The following is a 24,203-nucleotide window of genomic DNA, read 5'->3' on the forward strand; positions in this document are numbered from 1 at the left end:
GGTGCTACCTTAGTGTTGTATACAGTGACAAGGTGTTGTTCAATACCAATTTCTGACGCTGGGTGGATCTCTGATGTCAAGAGAAGAAAATAAATCTTTAATTGACACTGTTTTGGCATGAGAAGACTGGTTTGGGCTCCACCCTGTTTGCTGGCATCTTGATTTCTCCATTTTTAATCTGCTTCATGACAGAGTGACTTCCTGTGGCATCACTTTACTGGTGTTGACTGAAAGAGTGGGAATAAATTATCACAGCAAAGCAACAGAGTAGGCAGTGCAATATTCTTTCTGATGAGAAACTGCAGTTGCTGAAAACATTGGGAATCTGCAATTCTTTGTCGTAGGACTTAAATTCATCTTACTTTTTAAATACTTTTTCTGCACCAGTTTTGCTGAATCTAGACTGAAGAGAAAAAGGTAAGAGATATTTCTGCTTAACTTTTGAGCACATGTTGTTACAGCCACCTCTTTTAGGTAAAACTTTCCTTCCTTACTCTGTAGTTTTAGTTTTCCATGCTGTTTTCACATTTCATACTTAATTACTCAGTTTCTAAACTGAAAGAATCTTCGGTTCCTTAGCAGTGTTTGAATTTGGATGTGTGGGCATTTGCCCTGGGAGAACCTGGACCAAAGTTCTGCATTGCCAAAATCAAAGTATTGTATTTGCATGAGTATTAATAAGTATTCAATTACACAAAATTTGTTCTTTATTAAAAAGCAAATTTCCCAAAATCCTAATTATTGATCAAAGAGTACTTGCTGCTTTTGTCTATCTGCAAAATGCAGCTAGATCTGTAGTGCACTTGGCAAGTGCATTATCCTCTAATATTTATCTCTCCAAGGGAAAAATATTTGTCTGGTTTAACAGAAAATATCTGCCCAGGTACTACACAACATATAATTTTTCAGATGCAACCTTACAAATACAAATTTACAATCTACGGTAAATCTAAGAATTATGAATTTTAGTTTAGATTATAAACTTCATAATAATGCTGCGGTGTAGGTAAGCAAAAGAATTCTCTTCAAAAACACAAGACACCACTGCTATCTTTGGTAGTTTTTAATAGGCTACTACTAAAGTGTAGGGTCTTCTGTGTCATGAGAACAAATCAATACAAGGTTTCTAGATTGTATGAAACATAGAAGATGCCATTGTGCTGAGGATTTGAATTCGCATTCATCCCACAGCTGGCTATTTCCCTCATGAACTTTCTTTACAACTTCTTTGGTAGTTATACAGGTAACCACTGAAGAATGATTTTATAATCCATTTTATTACAGGATTCAGAGACTCTCCTTAGGGCTCAAGGCAACTTTTACAAATGGTTAATAAAATATTTAATATAATGTTTCACTGAGTATAAAACAAAAATGGCAGATCATCCAGTTTTATGTTGTTGTTAAGTTTTTTATGTGGTATGGAGCAAGACATTTACCAATATTACTTCCCTTGCTTAAACTTGGCTATAGAAATGCAAAGTACTTATTGCTAATTCAGAGACACACAATAACCTCAGTATTTAAGCTGTATCTTCATAGTTGATGCTCCTGCCTCTTATCTGTATGTAACACCTAGCCACAATGTAACAGTAATAGTGCCTTTATTCTGGTTAAAATTCATATTAATTTTGATTCTTCACTTTCAACTATTGTATGATTTTAATAACATTAAAAAGTGAAATAAAGTTGAAGGTGATTTAAGAGGCATTTTACATGCTTTAGTAGATTTCATATAATGGATTAAAAATTTAAACTAAGAAATATAACTGCAGAAATGAGGTGTGACAGCTATTTTTCTGTACTTCCCTCGTCAGAACTGAATTAAGTACATATGCAGTAACCTCTATTATGCCTCCCATCTTAATCAACTGAAACAAACATAAATGAGGACTGCATTCGACAGTGGATGAAGTGAAATAAAGGTTGCTGTATTTCTCCTATCAGAACTACCAGGAACTCATCAGTATTCATCATATGGTTTCATTCATGCATTTGATGGTGTTACTATCATACCTTGAGTTTTGGGGTCAATCTTCATGTAGTATCATCACATCTTCCCTGACTTGCATGGTACAGCCACAAAGGGTTCGCGTCAGAATCCATGAAGTCTGTTTCGTTACAAAAGCATCCCACCCTCTTTGCATGGAGAAGGCAGAGAACTGGAGTCACTGTAGCTTAGAGCAACTGAAAACAATGTTGGCAAAATGCAATGAGGAAGATACAAAGTTACATAGTGATTGGAGACCCGACAGGTGAAACACTATCACCCATTGATTACACTGGCACAGCGTATCCTTCAAGCAGCCATTGCATGGTTTAGTGCCCTTTTATTTCAGAAGCAGATAAAGACATGATGAGCAACTGCTTGAAAAATCTCAGTAAAAAACTATTTAGATAGACACAGCACTTTGGTACTTGAGCCACTTTTCAAAGAAAGCGTAATTTACCATGCTACTAAAGAGATTCTTTTTGAAATGAGCCACACATTTCCGTTCTCTTCATCTTCCAGTGACTCACAGGTTTATCTGCATTTTGAATCCCCACAATGAAACATAAATTCACAAATAGTTGGACTTGATAGCGTGTTCATGTGGTCTCTCTATTAGGAAGAAATATTTAGAAATACTACAAATTTTCTTTCCTTTTGGGAAGTGCAACTGAGCTAACATCAAAGCATACCCTGATTTTTTTTGTTGCTGTTTTTCTTTCGGTGTTTTGTTTTGTTTTTTGTTGGAAAGCTTCTAGAGACAGTACAGACTGTGAACAAAACTCTTGTAATAAAGATGTCCCTTAGAAAAGCCATTAGTCTGCTGGTTGGAATAGTCAGTTAAAAATAGTAAATTAAATTTCCGTCCTTGTTCTGCTTAGTTCTGACAAGTAAAGACTGGTAAACATTGGCCTTCTACATGCCCAGTGATTTCCAAGTCATTGATAAAACTGTCATGTCTTCAGTCAAACATCTCTTTGTGGGCTCATTAAATTTGATCTTGCTAACAAGACCAAAAAAAAAAAAAAGTTTAGCAAGCCTGTAAGAATCCAGGCCTGGTCACTAATAACCTGGAGGCAATATTTTTTTCTTAACACTTTATTCCATATCTAGATTTAGCTTTGGTCGACCCCCACATCTCCCAGTATCTCTTATAAATTATTTTAAGCACAATGAAAGTTAGTCATCTTAAATCTTTGGCAGTATTTACCAGAATTGTCTGTTAAACACCTGAAAGCTAAATGTGACATAGTTCTTTTGCTGAAGATCTGTCCTGGTTTAGGCTGGGATAGAGTTAATTTCTTGTTGGTAGCTGGTACATTGCTGTGTTTTGGATTCAGTATGAGAATAATGTTGATAACACCCTGGTGTTTTGGTTGTTGCTAAGTTGTGTTTATCCGAGGACTTTCTTGGTCTCATGCTCTGCCAGTGAAAACCAAAACAAAACAAAACAAAAAACAAACAAAAACACACAGAAAACAAAACAAAGCAAATAAAACCAACCCACCTGAAAACCAAAAAAACCCAAAACAACTGGGATGGAGCATAGCTGGGACAGGTTACCTGAACTGGCAAAGAGGGTATTCCACACTATAGACTGTCATGCCCTGTGTATAAACTGAGGGAGTTCCCTGTAAGGTGGGCTAATTGGGGTTCAGGGATGGCATCTGGCACCAGCCAACAGATGGTTCTCAATTGCTTTGTGCATCGCTTGTTTTTCCTTTTTATTGTCATTATTATTACTTATTATTACTATTATTTTACTTCTTTTTCAATTATTGAACTGTTCTTATCTCAACCTACAAGTTTTGCTTTTGATTCTCCTCCCCTTTCCACCAGGGTGGGGAGGAGGTAAGTGAGTAATTTTATGGTCCTTAGTTGCCAACTGGGTTTAAATCACAAGATCCTGAAATCTAGCTATGACCAGCGTGGGAAAAATATATATGTGCGTGGTTCCATCACTACTTCTCAATCTGCCTAAACAAGTTAAACTGCCGATTTGAATCATTATGTATGACAAGTTACATCTACTTGCTGTGGCAGATGTGCAGGACATGAGTTTTCATAGGATAAAAATGTATGTAACTTAATGATTCTAAATAATTTAAAAGCCAGCCAATCCTGTTCCTTGCTAATAGCTATTATTCTGTCACCATAGACTATGCTCTACATGATACAGCAAAGACGCAGCTTTGATGCCTGTCAGTGGTATTCTACCAGTCTCCTCTCCTGAAGTCCAGGGCAGTGAGATTGCTGTGCACCCTCCTCCCTGCCCTAAGTATCTTGAAAGCCACCATTGCATGGTCACTTGCAGCAAAAGTTGCCCTTGAGCTTCACGTGCCCCACCAGCCCCTCCTTGTTGGTGAGAACAAGGCCCAGCAAAGCACCTCTCCTTGTTGGCTTCTGTGTGACTTGGAGGAGGAAGTTATCATCCACACATGTCAGGAACCTCCTGTATTGCTTATGCCCTGCTGCGTTGTCCTTCCAATAGATACTGCTATGGTTGAAGCCCCTCATAAAGGTGAGGGCTTGTGAATGTGAGATCGCTCCTACCTGTCTCTGAAGAGATGCATCCTTCTGATATGTCTGAGAGTCTGTATCCTTTCATTCTAACACTCCAGTCGTAGGAGCAATCCCACCATGTCTCCATTATTCCAGTAAGATTGTGGCCCAGCAGGCAAGTGCACATCTCTAACTCCTGTGTGCATTTGCATAGAGCCATTTAAGTTGGACCACGCAGTGAAGCCACCTCACTAGCTGGAGGGGCTGGAATTCCTTTGTGCTGCTCTTCAGCTGCTCTCCTGCCAGCATATCGTTGCCTAAAATCAGAAGGTAAACTTTCCAAAGAATGTTAGAATTGCTAACATAAAGCGCAGTCTTTTAATGAAAGCTTTCAGGCACGCACACACAGCTCAAATTTTCACAATTTTTATGAGTTTAACTAATAAGTATATCTAGCAAGTACATCCAAGAGGACACCGGTTGCCCTGGTAACCCACCCTTGGACCTGCACCATTGGAGGCCCTCCAGGTGTTCTCAGCCCTATATCATGTTATGTCTCCCAGGTGCTGGTGCAAAACAAGATGTCCTTGTTAGACCAAACAGCATTTCGAGAATGTGACAAAATGTGTGAGAAAGGGTAACTATTGTTTTAAAGTAGAAAGTGCTAGAAACTATACAGCTACATATTAAAAATCTACAAAGCTACAAATATATAAAAAGGCATCACTATGATTCCTCACCAGGTTCTGGGCCTCTCTTGTGGGGGTACTTGAATCAAACCAGTGGGTCTGGGATGGAAGGAGGTTCCCCTCTGTGGCTAGCACAGACCTTTCCCATGCGAACTCTCTTCTCTCTTTTTTCTGTGTTTTATAAACAAAGATAAAGTTTGGATGTTATTAAAAACAGTGTCTCGAGATTTGGACAGTTCAGGCCTGGCCAATTGGCTCAGGGGGAGGTTTCAGACTGACCAATCTGGGTGACCTTTCAAAAGTCTATATGAGTTGGAGTTAAATAATAAAAGACACTTTTTTATGCCATTGAGAACCTGGTCTTCTTTACTCTGCTAGCGGCTCGACAGCGACACCCCTCCCCTGGCAACTTCAGTTTGAAGCCTCTTTACCATCTTGGCAAGCCTATGACTAGAGATGGTCATTTCTTGTGCATAGTCCTTTTAGATCTTTACTTGTCTTACTTACTGTTACTCTTCCCCATTACTGAATCACCCATTGCTGAATCCTTTTCTTTTTATTACCTTATTTTTGCATTCTAGTTTAAGCCTTTAACTTTTCTCCTGTGTAGAATGAAAATACACTAAAGACATCATGAGCCTGAACACATGCTACTTTTAATATGTTGGTTCTTTCCTGAATTACTTGATAAATTAGAAAAACACATCATAAACACATAGTAAAAAGGTAGGTCATTTGTAATAAATGACCAGAAAAAGGACAATTAGGCTACTATGAATACATTTAATTGGTGTCATTGTCCTTGGGTAAACTCATTTAACACAAAGCTAAAGCCTATCCACACATATTTAATAAATTTAATACTTAAAGCTTCGTTATATGTTCTCTTCTTTTTCAGTGAGCCATTTGGATATTTATTCATTTGCTGCTTTATAGTCCACCACCCAAATCCTGGTATGAATAGTTTTGCTAAAGTGTTAAGCACTGACATTTTTAACTGCCTCAAAAATGTTAGGAATTCATCTGTATAGCAACTCCTTTGCTATGAAAATTATAGTTTGCAATTTGGTTCGTAGTTTCATAGGCAGCTACTAATTATGAATGCTCTACTAAAGATGAATATTTATCTGCAGTATTACTTTTCCCTTCCTGCAGTACAACTTTTTCCCTTCTCTTTTCTATAACTATCTAAACACACTATCAGCATAAAATTTTATGGTCTTACTGTGTTGTCTTTTCTAAGAGTGTGAATATTATTCAAGGCCCTTGTGAACAGCTATACTTAATACAATGTTAACAATGTTTACAGATTTTTAATTTCATGTATTGAACAGTATTTTGTCTTCAATCAGTTTTTGGTTGTTGAGAAGACAAGATTAACAATGGAGAATACATGATGTTTAAAATAGTATTTAACTTTCAAGCTGTATTATTCGTAATGCATTCTATCAAGCACAAATATGAATAATGTTTTAAGCAGTGAAGAGAAATGGAAAGTACTATCTTAGAGATATTAAAAAAATCAGAGAGTCTGCTTCTAAAATATTAATGAAAATTCGGAAATGTTATGCTGTATTATGGAAAATCTACTAAATTCCTAGGAAAAGAATGAATGTAAAAGTTTTATTAGCATGCTATGTTCAGCAACATGTTATTATCTTCCTTTTGTCATACTGCTTTTAATCATCTCACACTCCTGCCTCTTATTAAGTCATATTTATTTTTATTTCTAGACTCTGCACTGGCCGTGCTTTGCATCCTATACATTTAGGTAAAAAGGTAAAAAGGAATTCTTCTTCTAAATATTGGGCATCTTGTAATTCTATTTTTTTTTTTTAATTTAAACTCCTCTGTATTTTCTTATTCCAAGAATGAATTTGGATGAGAAAGCTTGAGGAAAAGCTTTCAGGTCTATTTGTCTTAATAAACTGTTACTTGCTATTTTCTAAATTCTCAAGCTTATCACTATTATTAGGTGTGAATAAGGAATGGCAGGGCTATAAGTAAAGATTTAATAATAAATGTATGTATTGCATGTATTAAATATTCATAATAATCTTCTGACTGATCCAGGATGGCTTTTTTAATATATTAATTCTAAATTCACAATTGCATCTAGATGGCAATTTAATTTTTCTGAAACCCTAGCTTTTACCCATTAAAAGTGTTGTTGTTATTGTTGTTGTTGTTGTTGTTGTTGTTGTTACAGGACCTAGTAAAAAAAAGAGCAACATCTAGAAAATAGGACCTTAAACACAATATGTGGGCCAATTACAGTAACAGTTATAGACATTACTTTCAAAACTGTAGCTACTTCTTCCAGCTTCTAAATGTAGAAAGAAGTCTAATTTTGTGTTCCTTTCTTTCTTGTTTCCTAATCTTCTTGTAACATTTAATGTGTACCAAGTTCCTGAAAGAAAATTTGTTGGCAATCAGAAATTCTGGAAGAGGGATGTATGAAGCCACATTTAACAAAAGACTCAACTGAAAAAGGAGTCAAAGCCAACATTATTCATGCCCTAGTTGTTAGACATTTTCTGTCCAGAACCACCTTTCTCACACCAGGGGTGGAGAGCTGTGCTCCATTTTGCTTTTCTTGCTTAGGTAAACTCCACGAGCAGCAGCACCTTTGGCTTTAAGCCAAATGCAAGGTCTGTAGATAAACCGGTGCAATAGTCTGGTATGTCCCTAAATCAGCACCAAGCCATACCCATCATATGGGTATGGGATCTATGAAGGAAGCTGAAGGATCCTTTATAGCTGCACAAACCTGCTTCCTCTTCACCCCAGCTTGTGTGTTACCATTAATCACAGTCCCATAGTTATACAGAACCACAGATAACAGCCAGGGCTGTATGATTCCTGCAGGAACATTTGTTTCTCCACCAGAAATTCCAATATCAGTCTGTTATAGTTTAGAAAACAAAAAAGTAGCAATAAATTAAATAAAACATTTTATTACAGTTAAGGATATATTTGAATGAGTAAGTTTATGGGAGTTGGTCACACCAGAACAAGCAGCTGCTTGTTCAGCCAGCAGTTTGAGTTATCTTGTTCTGGCTGAAAATCTCAGCTGCTCAGATTTTGACAGAAGCACACAAGCAGTGTCATCTCAGTGTTATTCTTGAAAGGTGTCCTGTTCTTGCAAAGCAGCCCAGCTACTGAGTCCCTGATTCTTAGATCTCAAATTCAGTCCTCAGAAGGAGGTTTAATGAAAATTTGGGAGGTTAGAAGGAAGACTAGATATACCAAAATCAGTATGCCTACATTAGTATTATTATTCTAGGTATCTCTAGTTGAGATAAATTTTGGGTGCTACCAGTCTTTGTTACCAATAAATATAGAAGAAAAAAAGATAAATCCTTGTCCAAGGCACCTGTTCCAAATTTTGGCTCTAGTTGCCCGCAGAAAATACATTGTAAACACCCAAGTGTTAACTTTAACCTCTGGGATAGGCCTGCTTTCTTTAGCTAACACCAAGAATCTGTAAGCCTTTGCAGAGTAAATTACTTAGCTTAGACAACATCTGAAGAAGCTAATCTGAGTGATAACTAAGTATTTCTTTCAAAACAACACAAAAATTTATCCAAGTTTCTGAAAGAAAAGAATCCACAATGTGGACTGTGTTCACACCCTGACAGAAACCTATACCAGATGCTGAAAGAAAAATAATAGAACATGTCTCAAAAATAAATGGGAGCCAAAACCCAGGAGTAGTGTTAAATTCAGTGAGGAATTATCATCTCTTAAATTAGGACTGCTCACTTGAATTTTCTAGCTTTAAAACTACTTCTGTTGTATATCAAAGATCTTTTACTGTTCTTTTTCGCTTTACTCTGCCTCTCACTGAATACTTAAATAAATATTCTTTTCTGCTGCTGCTACAAGTCCATGAGAAAAAAGCACCTGAGGTTATTGATGTTCACGAGGTGACTCATCTGTACAGTGTTTGTACCTTCCACTCAACAAATACTGAGTACATAAATGCTACTTCAGCATTATCTCCTGGGATGGCTGAAGTCTTCTTTATGTAATTTATTTCTTGTTTATTTTGAGGCTGCTGCCACAAAATGATGGAGTTTTGAAAAGTTGCAAAGTTTCACCTCTTTCTGTGCTTTGATGACAAAGCCTCTGATGTGTGGAATTGGGAGCTGTGGAGTCCTTCCCGTAGCTAATGTTAGCTGATTTACAGCTCGAGTTTTTTGGGAGTAATTCTGACATGCTCCAAGAAAAGCCACCAGGCAGGTTTGGCATGTTCTCATCCCATGTCAACTTTAGGAAACGTTTCAAGTCTCTTTCTATTGCTGTTAATGAAATTTGAAGTGCTCCAACAAGTTTCAGACCTCATCCAGGTACTCATTTGTATCGCTAATCATGCCCAGACTTCATGCCTTTCCCAGGCGTGTCGTTCGTGGTTCATTTCGCAAACTGGAGGTACCTGGGCAGTCGGTCGGAGGGACGCTGCCGCATCCAGCCGCAGGGAGGGGAGAGCTCCGCGCCGCGCCGAGCCGAGCCGAGCCGAGCCGAGCCGAGCCCTGCCGCAGCCGCAGCGCCCCCTGGCCGCGCCACGGGCACACGCGGGCTGGCGCGGCGGGCGGAGCATGCGCGGGGAGCCCGCGGGGCGGGATGGTGGCGGTGCCGGCGGCCCGGGGGAGCAGGTCAGTGACGGGGCCGGGCCGTGCGAGCGCCTGCGGCCGCCCAGCACAGCACAGCACAGCACAGCAGCCCGGGCTGGGCCGGCGGGCGGCTGCAGCAGCCTCTCCATGAGCGCCTCGGCGCCTCCCGGCAGGGCGCCAGCAGCGGTGCGGGCCCGGCCCGGCCGCGGCTCTGGCAGGGCGGGAGGAGAAAGAGGAGGAGAAGGCGGTGGTGGCGGTGTCGCTGATGCCCTGCGCCTTGTGCTTTCCCATCAGGTGTTCTCCTTCTGGTTTCCCATGTCCTATTACCAGGAGGATTTCTTCAGAGAATACCTCAAGATGATGGCGAATATGGTCATCCTGAACTTGCTCATTTGTATTTCGCTGGCGTTCTGGATCGTGTCCATGACTGCAAGTACGTACTACGGTGAGTCCAAAGGCCGGGGAGAGGCTGGCATGGCACGGCCGGCGCGAACCTTCCTCTGTGGCCCCGCCGGGCAGGGGACAAAACATGGGAAGAGGGGTGTGCGTAGCCCTGTCCTTAGCCAAGAGCTGATAACCTCGCACCTCACTCGGCGATAGTAGTTAGAGGATACTGACAGCCGCTTCCTTGCAGCTCCGCCCAGGGATCACGTAGAATTTAAAATGTTGGTGTCCTCTGTGATTTCTTTCCCTGAAAGAAAGCAAATAAAAATTAAGACGTGAAAAGAACGACTGAACTGACAGAGGCCATTCTATATCAGGGAAGGTACATGATAGCATGGTAGTAATGCGCCAACCTTCAAGACTGTTTTAGGAATCAGCAGCATCTGCAATATGCAGAACAGGGTGTGCAAGAAGAATTCCTTAGTCGAGGAACAGAGAAATGGGAAATGGTATAAGAAGATAAGGAAGCATGTGTAGAGTGGCTGGCATAGGTGTGTACTGTCAGCTCAGCACTCTGCTCAGGCTGGCTGTGACTTAGTTGTGTGTAGTTGCAGGGACACGAGTCCTCTCTGTGGTCTGGCATTTCACCTCTAGGACCGTTCTTACAGCATTGTGCAAAAGCAGCAGTACTGCCTGCAGTATCAGTTCAAGCCATGAAGAATTTAACTGCTTTTCCACGACAGGTAAAGACTTGTCCTTCAGACCACAGCTAGTTTGATGCAGGAAGAGCTCCAGAGTCATTGCAGTGTTGCTGAGAGTTCCTAGGGATGCAGTATGAACACCTTCAACTGCCTAGTGTTACTGTGGATCCAGAAGAAGCTATAATAAATATCCCACCAGTATAAGCTGACTTCTGTAAAGGCAGTTGCATGTCTCTGATCCATGTTTTTCAGTGCTTCAGGTTTTAGGGTTGGGTATTAGTTCTGATACAGCATTAATCTGTGTTGTCTGGACACTTCTGCTTTGCCTTGCGATGAGATGCCAGACATGTAGAAGGTGTGTAGGAGCAGGCATCACAACCAAGTTTTATTTGTGTCATTTGTTGCCACCCAAGTTGGATTTAAACATGCGACTTCATTTGTGTGTGTCTGCTCTAAAGGTATAGTTTTTCTGACAGAGTATTCTAATCCCTGCTTCTAATGTGAATGGGGATTTACAAGGAGAGACCTGGTATCAGGTGCATCAGGGTAGGGACTGATAGAAAGGAGATGGTGGACAAATCCTCCTTTTTGGAGGGTTTCCATGGTTATGGAACAAGAAGGACATAAAACTTCTGCTCATTTGCCTGAGACGGTGGAAAGACCTTGGTTTTTCAAGGAGGTGAATGAAGGATATAGTAGTTAATGGGCTTAATAGGTTCAGCCTGTAAAAGTGGTAAAATTCACGGTCCTTAACATAAATATAAAAATACTTCAAACATACTTTTATTAATTTGTATTTTATAGTAATGCTTAAGCACCAAACAGTGGGCCAGAAGTTAGTGCAGCTGGAGTGTCAAAGAACACATTGTTTTACTATGAATTCTATCTTAGTCTTAACTGCTTACATTTAGTAGTAATTTAATAGGAATACTTCTATCCCCTACCAGGAAATACAAAAAAATTAGTTTCAAAATGACCTTGAAAATATGAAAATTCTGTTTGTTAGCCAAGCAAAAGGAACCCCTTTGTATTCAGTACTGCTCACAGTCAAGTTCACACCACGAGCTGCCTGGGTTTGTGATAAGCAATACCAAGCTACAGCACTGGAGGTCTCTTCATACTCAGCTGGTGCTTCTCTTCTCAATTTCTGACAGTCCTGGGCTGCAAGACTCCCTTGTTCACCTACTATGGCTGGGGGCCTTTTCAGTACACAGAGAGAAGTTTTTGTTTTGCATTACAATGAGTGTTTTACTGTGATTTCACAGACATATTTGTCCTGCTTTGCACCAGGGAGCACATGTTTGTGCAAAGATTGGGGTACTGCTGACACAAAAATTCTTGTTGAAAACCATCATGTTTATCTTTCCAGCAAGACAAGCCTCTGTGCCTGTGTGAAATCTTTCTTTTATAAGATTGAGACTTACTTCAATACAATATTTGTGATATCTTGTATTTGAATAGCAGATGTAATAAATAACTTCTCAAGATTTTGGTGGGTTTTTTTGTTTAGATTTCAAAACCTATGTTAACAATTTGCTTTGGCTTTTAGAAGTTTGTGGGTTTTTCAAACAAAAACTGTCACTTGAAATCTTGCCGAGATCATCATCAGCTCAAAGTATATTTTAAAGAGCTTTACATCAAGGTCAGAAGAACTGAAAGGGCTGGTATTTCATAAAGTGGTCACACTACTTTCACTTTCACATAGCAGACTGTCTTGCTTGGCTTTTTTTGGCAATGGAATTCTGTCACAGTAGATTTTGTAGTTCAGGATATAATCAATTGCTTTGTTGTCTCTGAGATGACAAATATGGAAGACTTTTAAACTGTAGTATTAAGGAACAATTTCTTTTCAGACATTTAAATTTCAGTGTTCCACAATATGTATTTTTGGCATCTTTTGCAATGAAATTTGTGTATTCCAGTTTAAAGTCAAAATGAGGTGATAGATTATAGAATTTCTAAGGATGTTACTGCTAGCAGTATTTATCTGTTTTATGATTAAAATAACATACTTTTAAACTGTACAGTAATAACTCCTTTATACTTCTTTTATTTAGTGAGTGTTCTGGAATTTTAGAAGGAAAGAAAAATGTTTAGGACATTGATGACAAATTTATTCCTTACAAGATAAGTTCTTGTGAGCACTAGTTATTTATGGAATGGTGTGGCATTACAACTGCTGAGTAAGATATTACTTTCCTGTTTGGCAAGCTTATTTAAATTCAGATTATAGTGACTTGAAAAAGCTTATTAGAAGGCACTGTAGATATTTTGATGAGAAAACAGCTTGACTTTTTTTTCATTCCAATAGTTTTGTTTGTGAAAGTAAACCATTTTGTTTGGGAGTTGTTCAACTAGTCTGTCTTGGTGGTCTAAGCATTCAAATTTTAAAAATTTTAGTGAAGAATAACATTAAAAGCAGTCACTGTGAAACTAGTTTTGGGTTTGGCTAATTTCCAGTTAAGTACTTCAAAACATTTTAAGTTGGCTTTATTTTCTGTATAATGAGGAGGATAGTAGGTGGGCCATTTTTGCATAGATTTGGATACTGGACCTGAAATAATTTATTTTTCTTTCGTTTCCAAAGTGCAGTATACTTTCCAGATACAGTAGATTTGATTATGTGGGATTGCTTTAATATGAAAGTAAGGATTTAATAGATTTAAACAATGCATTGCATTGCAAGCACTGGCTCTGTGAGAATACCAAGAGCCTACAGTCAGGTATTTGAATGGCTGTAACAAAGGAAGCTCAGTTCAATGAAATTGTGGACCAGTAAACCAAATGGAGACTATCACTGTGGCTCAACTAGGCACATAATATATAAATTATAAATTTATATTATATATGTATTATTTTATATATATATATATATACACACACACAATAAATATATAACAGAATATCTAGGTCTTCCAAACTAGAATGAAAAGGATAAGTGACATTAAAGTTATAGAAACACAGCCATTAGGTATCTTGTATGCATGCTGATGTGCTCTCTCCACACAGACTTAAAGGTATGTCTGGAACCTTCTGTCATCCACGTATCAGCAGACCTTCTGTTAACATACTGTGACATTCTCTTTGATGGCATGGACAACAAAGTGACAGTATTAGGCACATCCTAGGAATAATTGAGACTAGATGATTAACAAGGAGATGAAGAAATTTATTTGCTTTTCATAGGCAACAGCTACCAAGCTAAAGTTTTTTGTGAACAAGAATGACTTTTCCTAAAAACACTGCTATTTGGAATGGTTTGAAAAGCAAGTTAAAGCTTCCAATATATTGTACTAATTTCTGTTCTCTTACAATGTTAAAAAGCATTAGTGACCATAGACAGTGTTGTTAATTCCTTTATTGTTGACATATTTGCTGAAACTTCATCAACATTAATAATAATCATTATCACCATCATCAGCATCATCTGTTCTTATAGTTAGCAGTGAACAAATCAATACTTGATTTATGAGCAAAACTCTTCCGCTAATTTAGTTACCTGAAATTGCTTTGCCATCTCTTTGCATGAGAGCAATGCTAATGTTTTGTTAACTGGAATTTTAATTTTATACATAACTGAAGCTGAACTCTGCGTACCTTATTGTAGCAGTATGTTTGGGGTTTCTTTCTAAAACCTGAACTTACCTGTTCTATCCAAATCAGGTTTCAGATGGACTTAGCATTTTGAATGTTAGTTAGTTTTTGAAGTTCATAAATCCCTTTTAGAATGGAAAATATCACCATATATATTTCTTGTCCTGTTTTGGCATTTTTTGTAATTAATTTTAATTCATTAAATACATTTTCCTTTCATAGCTGAATAGAAAATTTGAGTAGATAATTGCAGTTATTTTGGTCTTCCATTCATAAGAATATCTTTCTTCTGAAGGATAAAATGTTTTAATCTCTATTAAGATCGAAATTTAAGTATATACTAGGAAATAATGACTTGTCAGACATGAAGACATTTAAAAAGCTTTATGAGGATCATCTTTAACCCTGTTACTTGATTTTTCAGGTACTTTACGGCCTATTTCTCCATGGCGCTGGCTTTTTTCAGTCATGGTTCCACTAATTATTGCTACACAGGGTTTTAAAAAGAAGAGTCTTGATCACAGTGGTGCATTGGGAGGTATGTTTTTTCTGAGACTTAAGCTAAACATTTAGTAAACTAAATTAATAAATTGCAATTTAAGGCTTTGCCTAGTTCTATTATAATAAAGTATAAATGTAAGTATACATACCCTAAATTCATACTGGGTATTTTTTCTCATGCCTATTTAAACAGTCAAGTTAATCCTGTGCTGCTGTTTGTAGTTTATTTGATTAATAATATTATATATGTATAAGCCTAGAAGATTCTTTTAAACTTCAGTACAGTACGCAGTTAAATCACATAGTTTGGTTTAACATATAGAAAGATTCACAGAAAGACAAAGAAATGGCAGAGGTAGTGGTAAAGAAATACCCTAAAATGATCGTGTCAGCAGCCTTCCTGCCTGGTAGAAAATCAATTAAGAGAACATGGTTCTCCTTTCTGTAATAGAAGTGGTTCTAGGCACTTTTTGGCCTGGCAAAAGTAAGAAAATTAAATCTGTACTTCAGTTAAAACAAATTACTGCTTTTACAACACAGTTCTCAACCACATGATAAAAAGTCCAGCATAGTGTACAATAGTATTTATTTATAAATTTGGTGCAATGTTTCTGGGTGAGGTGATTCACCCTTGTCTTGTGACATTGTCTGACTTGATGTTCAGTGGACTGAAACAGGGCCTCAAATCCTTCCTTCCCATGTCACCCATTTTGCAAATCTTTTTTTGTCTGTGAGTGAAGGGGAGCATTTTCGAAACTGACAAAAGTCTTTTTGACTTCTATGTTCCTACCTCTTAACAGCTCTGCTAGCTAGCTTATACTGGCATTTGCTCTTAAATGTAGCCATTTTTCTTTCAGTCCTTTAGAATTGTAATGTTGTGGTGAGGAGTGAAATTAGGCCTCTGTGAAAAGGGACATGAAAATGAATCACATTAAGGAGCTCAAATACTTAAGAAAATTACAGAAATAAAAGGGTGGCATAAAAATCAGAAACTAAAAAAGAAAAGAACAGAATAGAGAAGTAGCATCTGCTAGCATGTAGAGGACAGTTTTACAGTTATCTTAGAGACCTTGGATGTGGGATTTGATACCCAAACTGATGATAAACTTGCTGATAGAAGCACAGCCACAGCTATATATCTGCTCCTTATACAAATAATAATATTCTTCAGGCAGAGTACTTAAATTTCAATTATATATTCTTTGGATTCTGGGGATTTTATTGCTTCTCTTTTATTTTTGCACATTGTTACTGATATATGGCAAAAGGTCGTGTTAAAAATTACATGCTTCAGCAGTTGCAATAAAATTAACAATTTGGCAATAGAATCTCTTATTGTATGATTGTCTTAGGTTTATCAGGAAGATACTCTTCATATTCAGAAAATTCAAAATACTTAATTGCTTTGCAATGCAACTACTATTACATGAAGGAACTTTATATACTTCTTTTTTCTTCATAGGACTGGTGGTTGGATTTATCCTTACAGTTGCAAATTACAGTTTCTTCTCTTCTTTGTTTGTATTTTTTGTTACATCTTCAAAACTTACTAAGTGGAAAAAAGATATAAAGAAGCAAATAGATTCAGAATACAAAGAAGGTAAGCCAAAATACTTTCATTCTTTCAGATCCATTGTGGAGAATAAATACTGCACATTCCTGTTCCTTTCAAAGGGTCAGATGAGATGCAATGTGTAGACTAGAGAGCACTGGTGCAATTCCCCTCCACCCTATCCTCATGACTATTAGCAAGCCACTTTGCTTTTGCTTCTGTTCGGTTTAATAAATTGCCGTATAGTTTCTGTTTTGAATATGTGTCTTCTTAAATTTAACTTTATACATGTGTATTTTACTTTTGCCTCATGCTGTTGTCTGAAATTACTAAAACTCAGTTTTTATACTTCAGGTGGACAGAGGAATTGGGTTCAGGTATTCTGTAATGGTGGTGTTCCTACTGAGCTGGCTCTCTTATACATGATAGAAAATGGACCAGGTGAAATTCCTATTGACTTTTCAAAGGAATACACAGCCTCATGGATGTGCTTATCCCTTTTGGGAGCCTTGGCATGCTCTGCTGGTGATACATGGGCTTCAGAGATTGGTAGTGTTATGAGTAAAAGCAAACCAAGATTGATAACAACCTGGGAACAGGTTCCAGTAGGTAAGATGCTATCTCTTCTACATGTTCTTAATATTTTGTTAATCTGTTTTGAATTATGCTTCCAACTTGAAAAGTTCCCAGAAGGACATAGAAAAACAAATATCAGAAATCTGGGATTAGAAAAGGTTACCAGGAATGCATTCTCTGCAATGGTTTATACTCAATTTTGTTTCTTCTGCATCTTGTTGATGAGATGCATGAACATAGCATCCACAGAGCTCAAATCATTCTGAATTCTGTCACTTCTAAACACTGACAATATTAAAAGTGTTTATATTGCTAATACAAAGAATACAAGTTATCAACTGATTTTTGTCAGACATTATTTTAATCAGTAGAATGCATATATATTCAACACATACACTACAGAAAATTAACTTCTTAACCAAATCACTGATTTCCTTTAAGGATGAATAAAGTGAACTTTCTGTCCTGTCAAACGTTATCTCCATGGTGGATGTGTCATTGCTGGCTTAAAGCAGTGTGCCTTGAGTCTTTCTGGCTCCAATCAGAAGTACAGATCTTGTTGGATAGGATTTAAATGTGTGGGGAATTTTTTTTCTTTGTATGAATTCTTCAGATTTTATTCAATGAGCTGTCAAACTTCTACTATCTATGGATTTGGATCTTTTATTTTTAGATGTTTTGGTAAAACATCTCTTGGTGTACTACTTCTGAAAGAGGGCATTGATTTAATAATGTGCACATCTCAAGGTCTGAGTTTTTTTGAGCAAATCTCTTCTTTTATTAGCTCACCACCACCTATAGCAGACAAATACCAGGTGACATGGAGAGGTGTGCTATCTAGTTTTATTTAACTTAATGCTGGTGAATATTTCTAGAGAACTAACCCTAAAGATGGGAAAGGAGTAGTAAAAGGCTGTAATGGTACAGGTTAAGCTGCTCAGCAGCATAATGGGAATTGTAGAAAGCTGCAGCAGCAGAGCCTTGTGGATATAATGGGAGAAGATCGCTATGAACAGTTTTGATTTCATGTAAAACATTTCAATTAATACAAGTATTTAAAAAACATTTTGTTAATCAGCTTCATTTTGTTTGATTTAGGAACTAATGGAGCAGTTACTTTAGTGGGCCTGCTCTCAAGTTTGCTTGGGGGCATGACAGTAGGTATAGCCTACTTCATAACACAGCTCATTTTTGTGACTGATCTGGAAATATCTGCTCCGCAATGGCCCATTATTGTGTTTGGTGCAGCAGCTGGCCTTCTGGGATCAATTGTTGATTCATATTTGGGAGCTACTATGCAATACAGTGGTAAGAGTCTTCTTTTTTACTTTTTTTTCCTCCCCTCTCCTAATGTAACCTAAAATTGGACTTGAATTTCAAGAAGGGCTGAGGACATGATTTTTAAACAGAAAAAATACAGAAATAGCAGCATAAAGGACAAAGGGAGCAAAAGTGATGGACATGATAATGAAAAGGAGCAAGGGTGGTTGGTCCTTTTCCACATTTTGATTTGTTTATTGTAGCTTCCTGTCTTGTTGATGACTGAGACCAGAGATATCCAACAAGTTATCTTGGAAAAAGCAATTTCTTGCCCTCTCTTTGTATGTAGATCTAATTATAGTAACATTTTATAAGAGAAAATGTCAGCTTAACTTTATCCATTTATTTGGATGAAGTTGTCATTGCAAAAGCTCCATTCCTAACGCTGAAGTCTTAGCAGAAATCTCAGCTTCAAGAATTAAATAAGAAAATGTGAACAATTCCAAGGAGATATGAACAATAGTTTTCCTTCTGGGCTTTTTTACCACTTCACAGAGTACTGTTGCCTCTAAGTTTAGCTTATCACAAACTAGCTGTGACTTTAAATAAAAAAACCGTGTCCATTTAAAAAAAATGGTGGCTGGCTGATTCTAAATTATTTCAGTGTTTACTCATTTCCCTAAAGGGTCATTGCTGGTGAATGAAAGTTACAGACAATCTTTAAGCTAAACTGTAAACTTTCCCTATGTTTCAAAATTGTTTAGAAACCATATCTGACGCTGTTGTGTTTAACAGCTTGTTTGCAGAGAAAATTTAGGTTTCCAGGTTTCATTGTTGTTATTAATTGGAAGTCAAGGTGTGAATGTGCAGATGAACTGCTTGAGAGACACAAGTCCTTTAGATCTGCTGTTACAGTGAGAACTACAAACTGTTGTTGATGCTCTGGTTTTGGCTATACAGCATTTCTTATGCTCTATTCCTTGTAATTACATGGAAGTTCAAAATACAGTGGAGTATTTAACCACTTGATGATTTTTTAGATATTTCTGTCCTGAACAGGAAAGACAAGCACTCACACAATGTTTCAAGCTTGTAGTGAAGCAGATGCATTAAGAAAATTGAGTAAACCTAGCTAATGCACCTGCATTTATCAGCATCTGTTTCTTCTTCATGTCATGTATTTTTTCCATGCTCAGCAACTTACTTTTTTAGCTGCAGCAGGGACAGTATGCGAGTTCCAGAGTTTCTTTTACAAATTCATAAAGAGCATAAAATTATACAAATTCATAAAGAGCTTATGAAATTGTAAAATTTCTTTTGCAAATTCATAAGCACTGCTGTAATATACAGCAGTGTGTATTACATTTTACACATACTCACTGTGGTATATATATGATGTGATACAGGCAAAATTGCGCTGCTCATATGATGCATGCTCTTAGGTTTTGCATCCCTCCTTTAACCCATTTTTTTTATTCCATCTTCAATGTGGACTCAGAAGGAATATCTTTATTCTCTGCAGCATCTTGAAAAGCAATGGGAATAAAGAATTTTGTCTCTTTTTTTGAAACAATATGCTGCTACTGCTAATTCTTTCTGTCAGTGTTTTTCCTTTGGTAATATTCCTAGATTTGGTGTGTCTAATAGCCTGTGATACCCACTGTTTCTGAAAGAAAGTCCACCCCTGCCTGCACATTTATTAATTAAAACTTTGAATAGCTGTGCAGAATAAGATTCAAATTTGCTCATGTTATCTCTCTGTACCTATTCTGTAGATAAGAAAGCTAATGGAAGGACTTGTTACCAACTTGTTCATGCTCTGAGTCTACACTTTGTGTACAATTGAGGGATATATTTAGGAGAAATTATTCCCAGTTTTTCCTCAAGAAAATTTGCTACTCTCTAAAACACAGCAAGTGTTGAGAGTTAAACTATTAGACTTTGAGGTTTGATTTTCTGTAGCTCTTTTGCATTATTTAAGCTAGGTCTAAATGCATTTTTCAAAAGTAACAGTATTACCAGCTGTATACCTGCTAAGGAGGTTTATGGTGGGGGGGTTTAAATTTTGTCTGAGCTGCAGAATTTTTTTTATTCTAATAAAGCAGCAGCTTTATTTGAATATTTCCAGGTTGTGAGTGTTGACAGATAGTCAAATCCAAGAAAAAAAAAAGTTAATATAAATTATGCTGATTTGGTTTTGAATGTTCCAACCTTAAATGTGTGCTTATGCACCTACCCAGTTATATTTTGCTACAGTGTGAGTTAAAATCAAGCATTCTAGAATGGTGTATTTTTATCAGCATATAGAATGGTGCAGGTGGAAAAAACATAGGATAATGGGGTGTGTACAGTAATAGCTAATGAAGCATAATACTAAAGTATTGATAATACAGAGGCAGAGCAAGAAATTATCTAAGTACTACAGAAAAAACTCCAGATGCTGGTAGTATAAAATTGCTGTGTAAGTAGAATTTATAAATTCCTTTGTAGGAGCTTGTTTTCTGTCAGATCAAGTAATAATGTTTCCATCATTTTCCTTTTAAAACAAATACATCTTCTTGACAGAAAACATGTTGCTAATAAATTTTCTGTTCAAAACAGGATCCTTTGCTTTAGAATGACTCTTGGAACAGCTTTTTCCTCTTCTTATTTAGCTTGTTTCAGTCCTTTCTTTGCTGTGAAACTACATAAAGAAAGAATTAGATTTGATAGAAGTGTAACTTCTCAAAGGAAGTAACTTCTAATGTAAAGTATTTCATTTATTCTCTATTCTTTGCAGGTACCAAATTAAACTGACTGTAATTTAGTTTAGTCTGATGATGTCTTGTTACAAAGATTTAACACTGTAATAGTGAAATAAATTTAGGAAGGTGTAATACTTGGTTACTAAGTTTCTCTTCATCTTGGTTGGCTTTGTAAAATGAAGTTTTTATCTTTTCCCAGGTTTTGACCAGACAATTGGCATGGTTGTTAACCACCAAACAAAAGACTCCAAGCACATATCTGGAAAACCTATATTAGACAACAATGCAGTAAATCTTTTTTCTTCTGTAATCATTGCTTTGGTGCTTCCAGGCATGGCATGGTTTTTCTGGCCAAGGGGTTGAAATGGTTTAAGGTTTTCTGCATGTGTTTCATTTAAGTTCAGTCTTGCTCAGAGACTCCAAAGAGTTCTATTCGAACTGTTAAAGAGAGTGATCTGAAACTTGCAGAGAGGCCAAGGACTTTCCATCTCAACTTGTTAAGACTGTAAACCTCATGTGGCAATTGGCATTTCTCAGGAAGGTGCTTTATCAATCATGCTCTTGCTGCTCCTCAGATGGATGTAGGTCATTGCCTAGTGAGGTGAAGCACTTGCTTCATTTATCCTCCATTTATGGAGCTGGAGTGTTGCTGTCTGTTCTCTCCAGTCTCCAGCATCTGGAAGGGCAAGAAGCTGGAATTAGAAGTCTAATCCACAACAATCAGTGGCTATTGGCCAAGCTAGACACAAAGTACACTACAGCTTTATATAGGCAATGGTGACATGGGTGAAGTGGGTGAATTCTGGTATTTCCCATTACCTACAGTATGTAAGGTCTTTTGGAAGCATTTGAATGGGGAAGAGAGAATTCAGCCTTGCTGCCTATTCTGTATCCTGATAGTATCTCCACTTCCCTGAGAAGAGGGTTGATAAAAATGATGCCATATACATAATATTTGAAGCAAAAATCTAAGTTTAAAGTACAAATTCAATAGCTGGTCCAGTAAGAATAATAAATTTTTCTGTGCTTTTTTGACATCTTTATTTCAAAACTAGTGATGTTTATGAAGATCTTTCAATGCTGTGGTACTTACCAAATAATTTAAAATTAAAGATGACAGTTGTAAATTCACATTCTTCTCTTTAGAAATAGAACCTTTTTTCTATAAGCATAGAATTGTTCCATAATGTTTGGCATTCTCACCAAACTATACTCCTTGGTTATTTCTCAACAGTGGAAATGTTTCCCGTTTTGTTTGAGGCTTCTATTCAGAGATGATGGCCTCACAGCCAAAGAAGCTACAGAGGTTATCCTTGTAGCAAATGGGGGAAGTCACACTTATAAACCACTTAAAAATAGAAATTTAATTTTTGATGCTCAGGCTCCTAAATTAGGCAATTCTGTCTTCCATCATTCATTTATAAAAGCTGTGGAAGTAATTTAGCCAGCACAGATTGTATTTAAACTTTAGAGATATCCTCATTATAACCTCTCACTGTTGACATTCAGAAGCGTGGGCCCATACTTTTAACTTATAAAAAGCATTTTCTTTTATTGTTGGAGATATTTGAATATTTTGTATTGAATGTCTGGTTTTTTTACAAATGTCTTGTGTATGTTGCCTGTTTTAATTCAATTCAATTGTTTATTATGTTGCCTTTTATAGGAATATTAAAAATTTTAACACCTTCCATATTGAGTTTACTCTTTCGAAATCTAGTCTATATAAATCTGGAATTCATCACAGGAACTAGTTCACTATTACCCAATTATAAAGATGAGATTTCAAAGTAGTAAAAACTTTCTGAAAAGAACAAATTGTGGAAAGGCACAAAATTATAGAATATATGCACTTAAACTGTAACAATAAACACTTGGAAATTTTATTCACTGTTTGGATTTATGCTGCTTCTAAATAAACACTATATTAATTGTCTTTTAAGATTTTATTAATACTGTTGTGGTTTCTAGAATTGAGCAAGATAAAATTTTTGTAGAATACTTATTTTTTTTTTTCCAATTAAATGCTCTATTTTTATATTCTTTTGTTTCCTGAAGTGAAGTATACTTTCAGCCACTGAAGTGGACATGGTCAGCTTTTTCACTACTTAGTATGAGTTCATTTGAAAACCAGCTTACCATAGTGAGAAGACATCTGATTTCATATTCATAGCAGCATGAAATGCTTTGATCTGTGATCATATGAAGGAATGTGATCTGACTGAACCCTGTAGTTAGCATCTTCAAAGGCCATTATTTTGGATTTTTTTTGTCATGTCTTAGTGATGACACTTGAGTTGCTTTTGAAATTTCCACTCATAAGTTTCCAGTATGTAGAAAGATCTGAGCCCTCCTAAACTCCAAAAAGGACAGCGTTAACTCTGGGTATATTGAGTATAGCTTATGCAAATATTGTTGCATTTAACTACTTAGGAGCTGTAAACTGTTGAGCTTTTGGAGAAGGTGGAGGGGGAGTGGGGGATACAGGGAAGAAGTTGCAGAATGTGACAAACTGCCTGTAACATTCCTGGGCGGAGAAGACAGCAGACAGGGGTACCACCTGTCCAAGTGCTACTTGGAGAGACAGAAAGGTCAGGAAGTAAAAAGGAAAGGGGTAAAAAGGAAAGGGATAAAAAGGGGAGTTAAGAGAATACCAGGAAGTTGGTAGATTTGAAAGTGCGAGAATAGGTTACTGCAGTTAAGAAATTTAGTGTCATTCTTTAAACACTTGACTTACTCTTTAGCTTCAGAACCATCGGTACCCTTAGTATATATGCCTGTCACTGATTTTCCATTTGTACTGAAGTGGGATCCATATTTCCACAGCACCAAGGTGATACACTCAAAAATTTTTTAATTGAAGCTGTTACAATTGTGCATTACAGGTCATCATGTTTGGCTTGATTGGTAGATGTGATAGATGTTTAAGTAAAATTTTTACATAATTGCATACAAGAAATCTTAAGCCAGTCTCACCCGACTAGTTGCCGTGTTGAAGTGTACTGGTATCGGAGTCACCACTATTTATTTTTTTAATTTCCATTTTATTGTTACAGCTGCAGATTGTCTTGGGTCTGCACATGCTGCGTTTGAG

At 37.0% G+C, this 24,203-nt stretch overlaps 1 protein-coding gene across 7 annotated transcripts; it reads left to right on the plus strand.

The window, feature by feature from the left end:
- TMEM19 (transmembrane protein 19) lies at positions 1-23,051 on the plus strand. Of its 7 annotated transcripts, none has more exons than XM_085045033.1 (8): positions 1-417; positions 6,080-6,135; positions 10,092-10,242; positions 14,901-15,014; positions 16,440-16,577; positions 16,884-17,138; positions 18,204-18,413; positions 21,309-23,051. In XM_085045033.1, exons 3-8 carry the CDS (start codon positions 10,113-10,115, stop codon positions 21,470-21,472), a joined length of 1,011 nt encoding a protein of 336 aa, XP_084901159.1. In that variant the 5' UTR covers positions 1-417; positions 6,080-6,135; positions 10,092-10,112; the 3' UTR covers positions 21,473-23,051. The 7 variants fall into 7 exon arrangements, with proteins under 7 accessions (XP_084901159.1, XP_084901163.1, XP_084901154.1 ...); XM_085045028.1 differs by lacking the exon at positions 1-417 and adding an exon at positions 4,708-4,822; XM_085045037.1 differs by lacking the exon at positions 6,080-6,135.
- Positions 23,052-24,203: the final 1,152 nt, after the last annotated feature.

Source organism: Lichenostomus cassidix, chromosome 1Aa (genome assembly GCF_008360975.1).
Source record: "Lichenostomus cassidix isolate B80296 chromosome 1Aa, HeHo_3.0, whole genome shotgun sequence".
NCBI lineage: Eukaryota > Metazoa > Chordata > Aves > Passeriformes > Meliphagidae > Lichenostomus > Lichenostomus cassidix.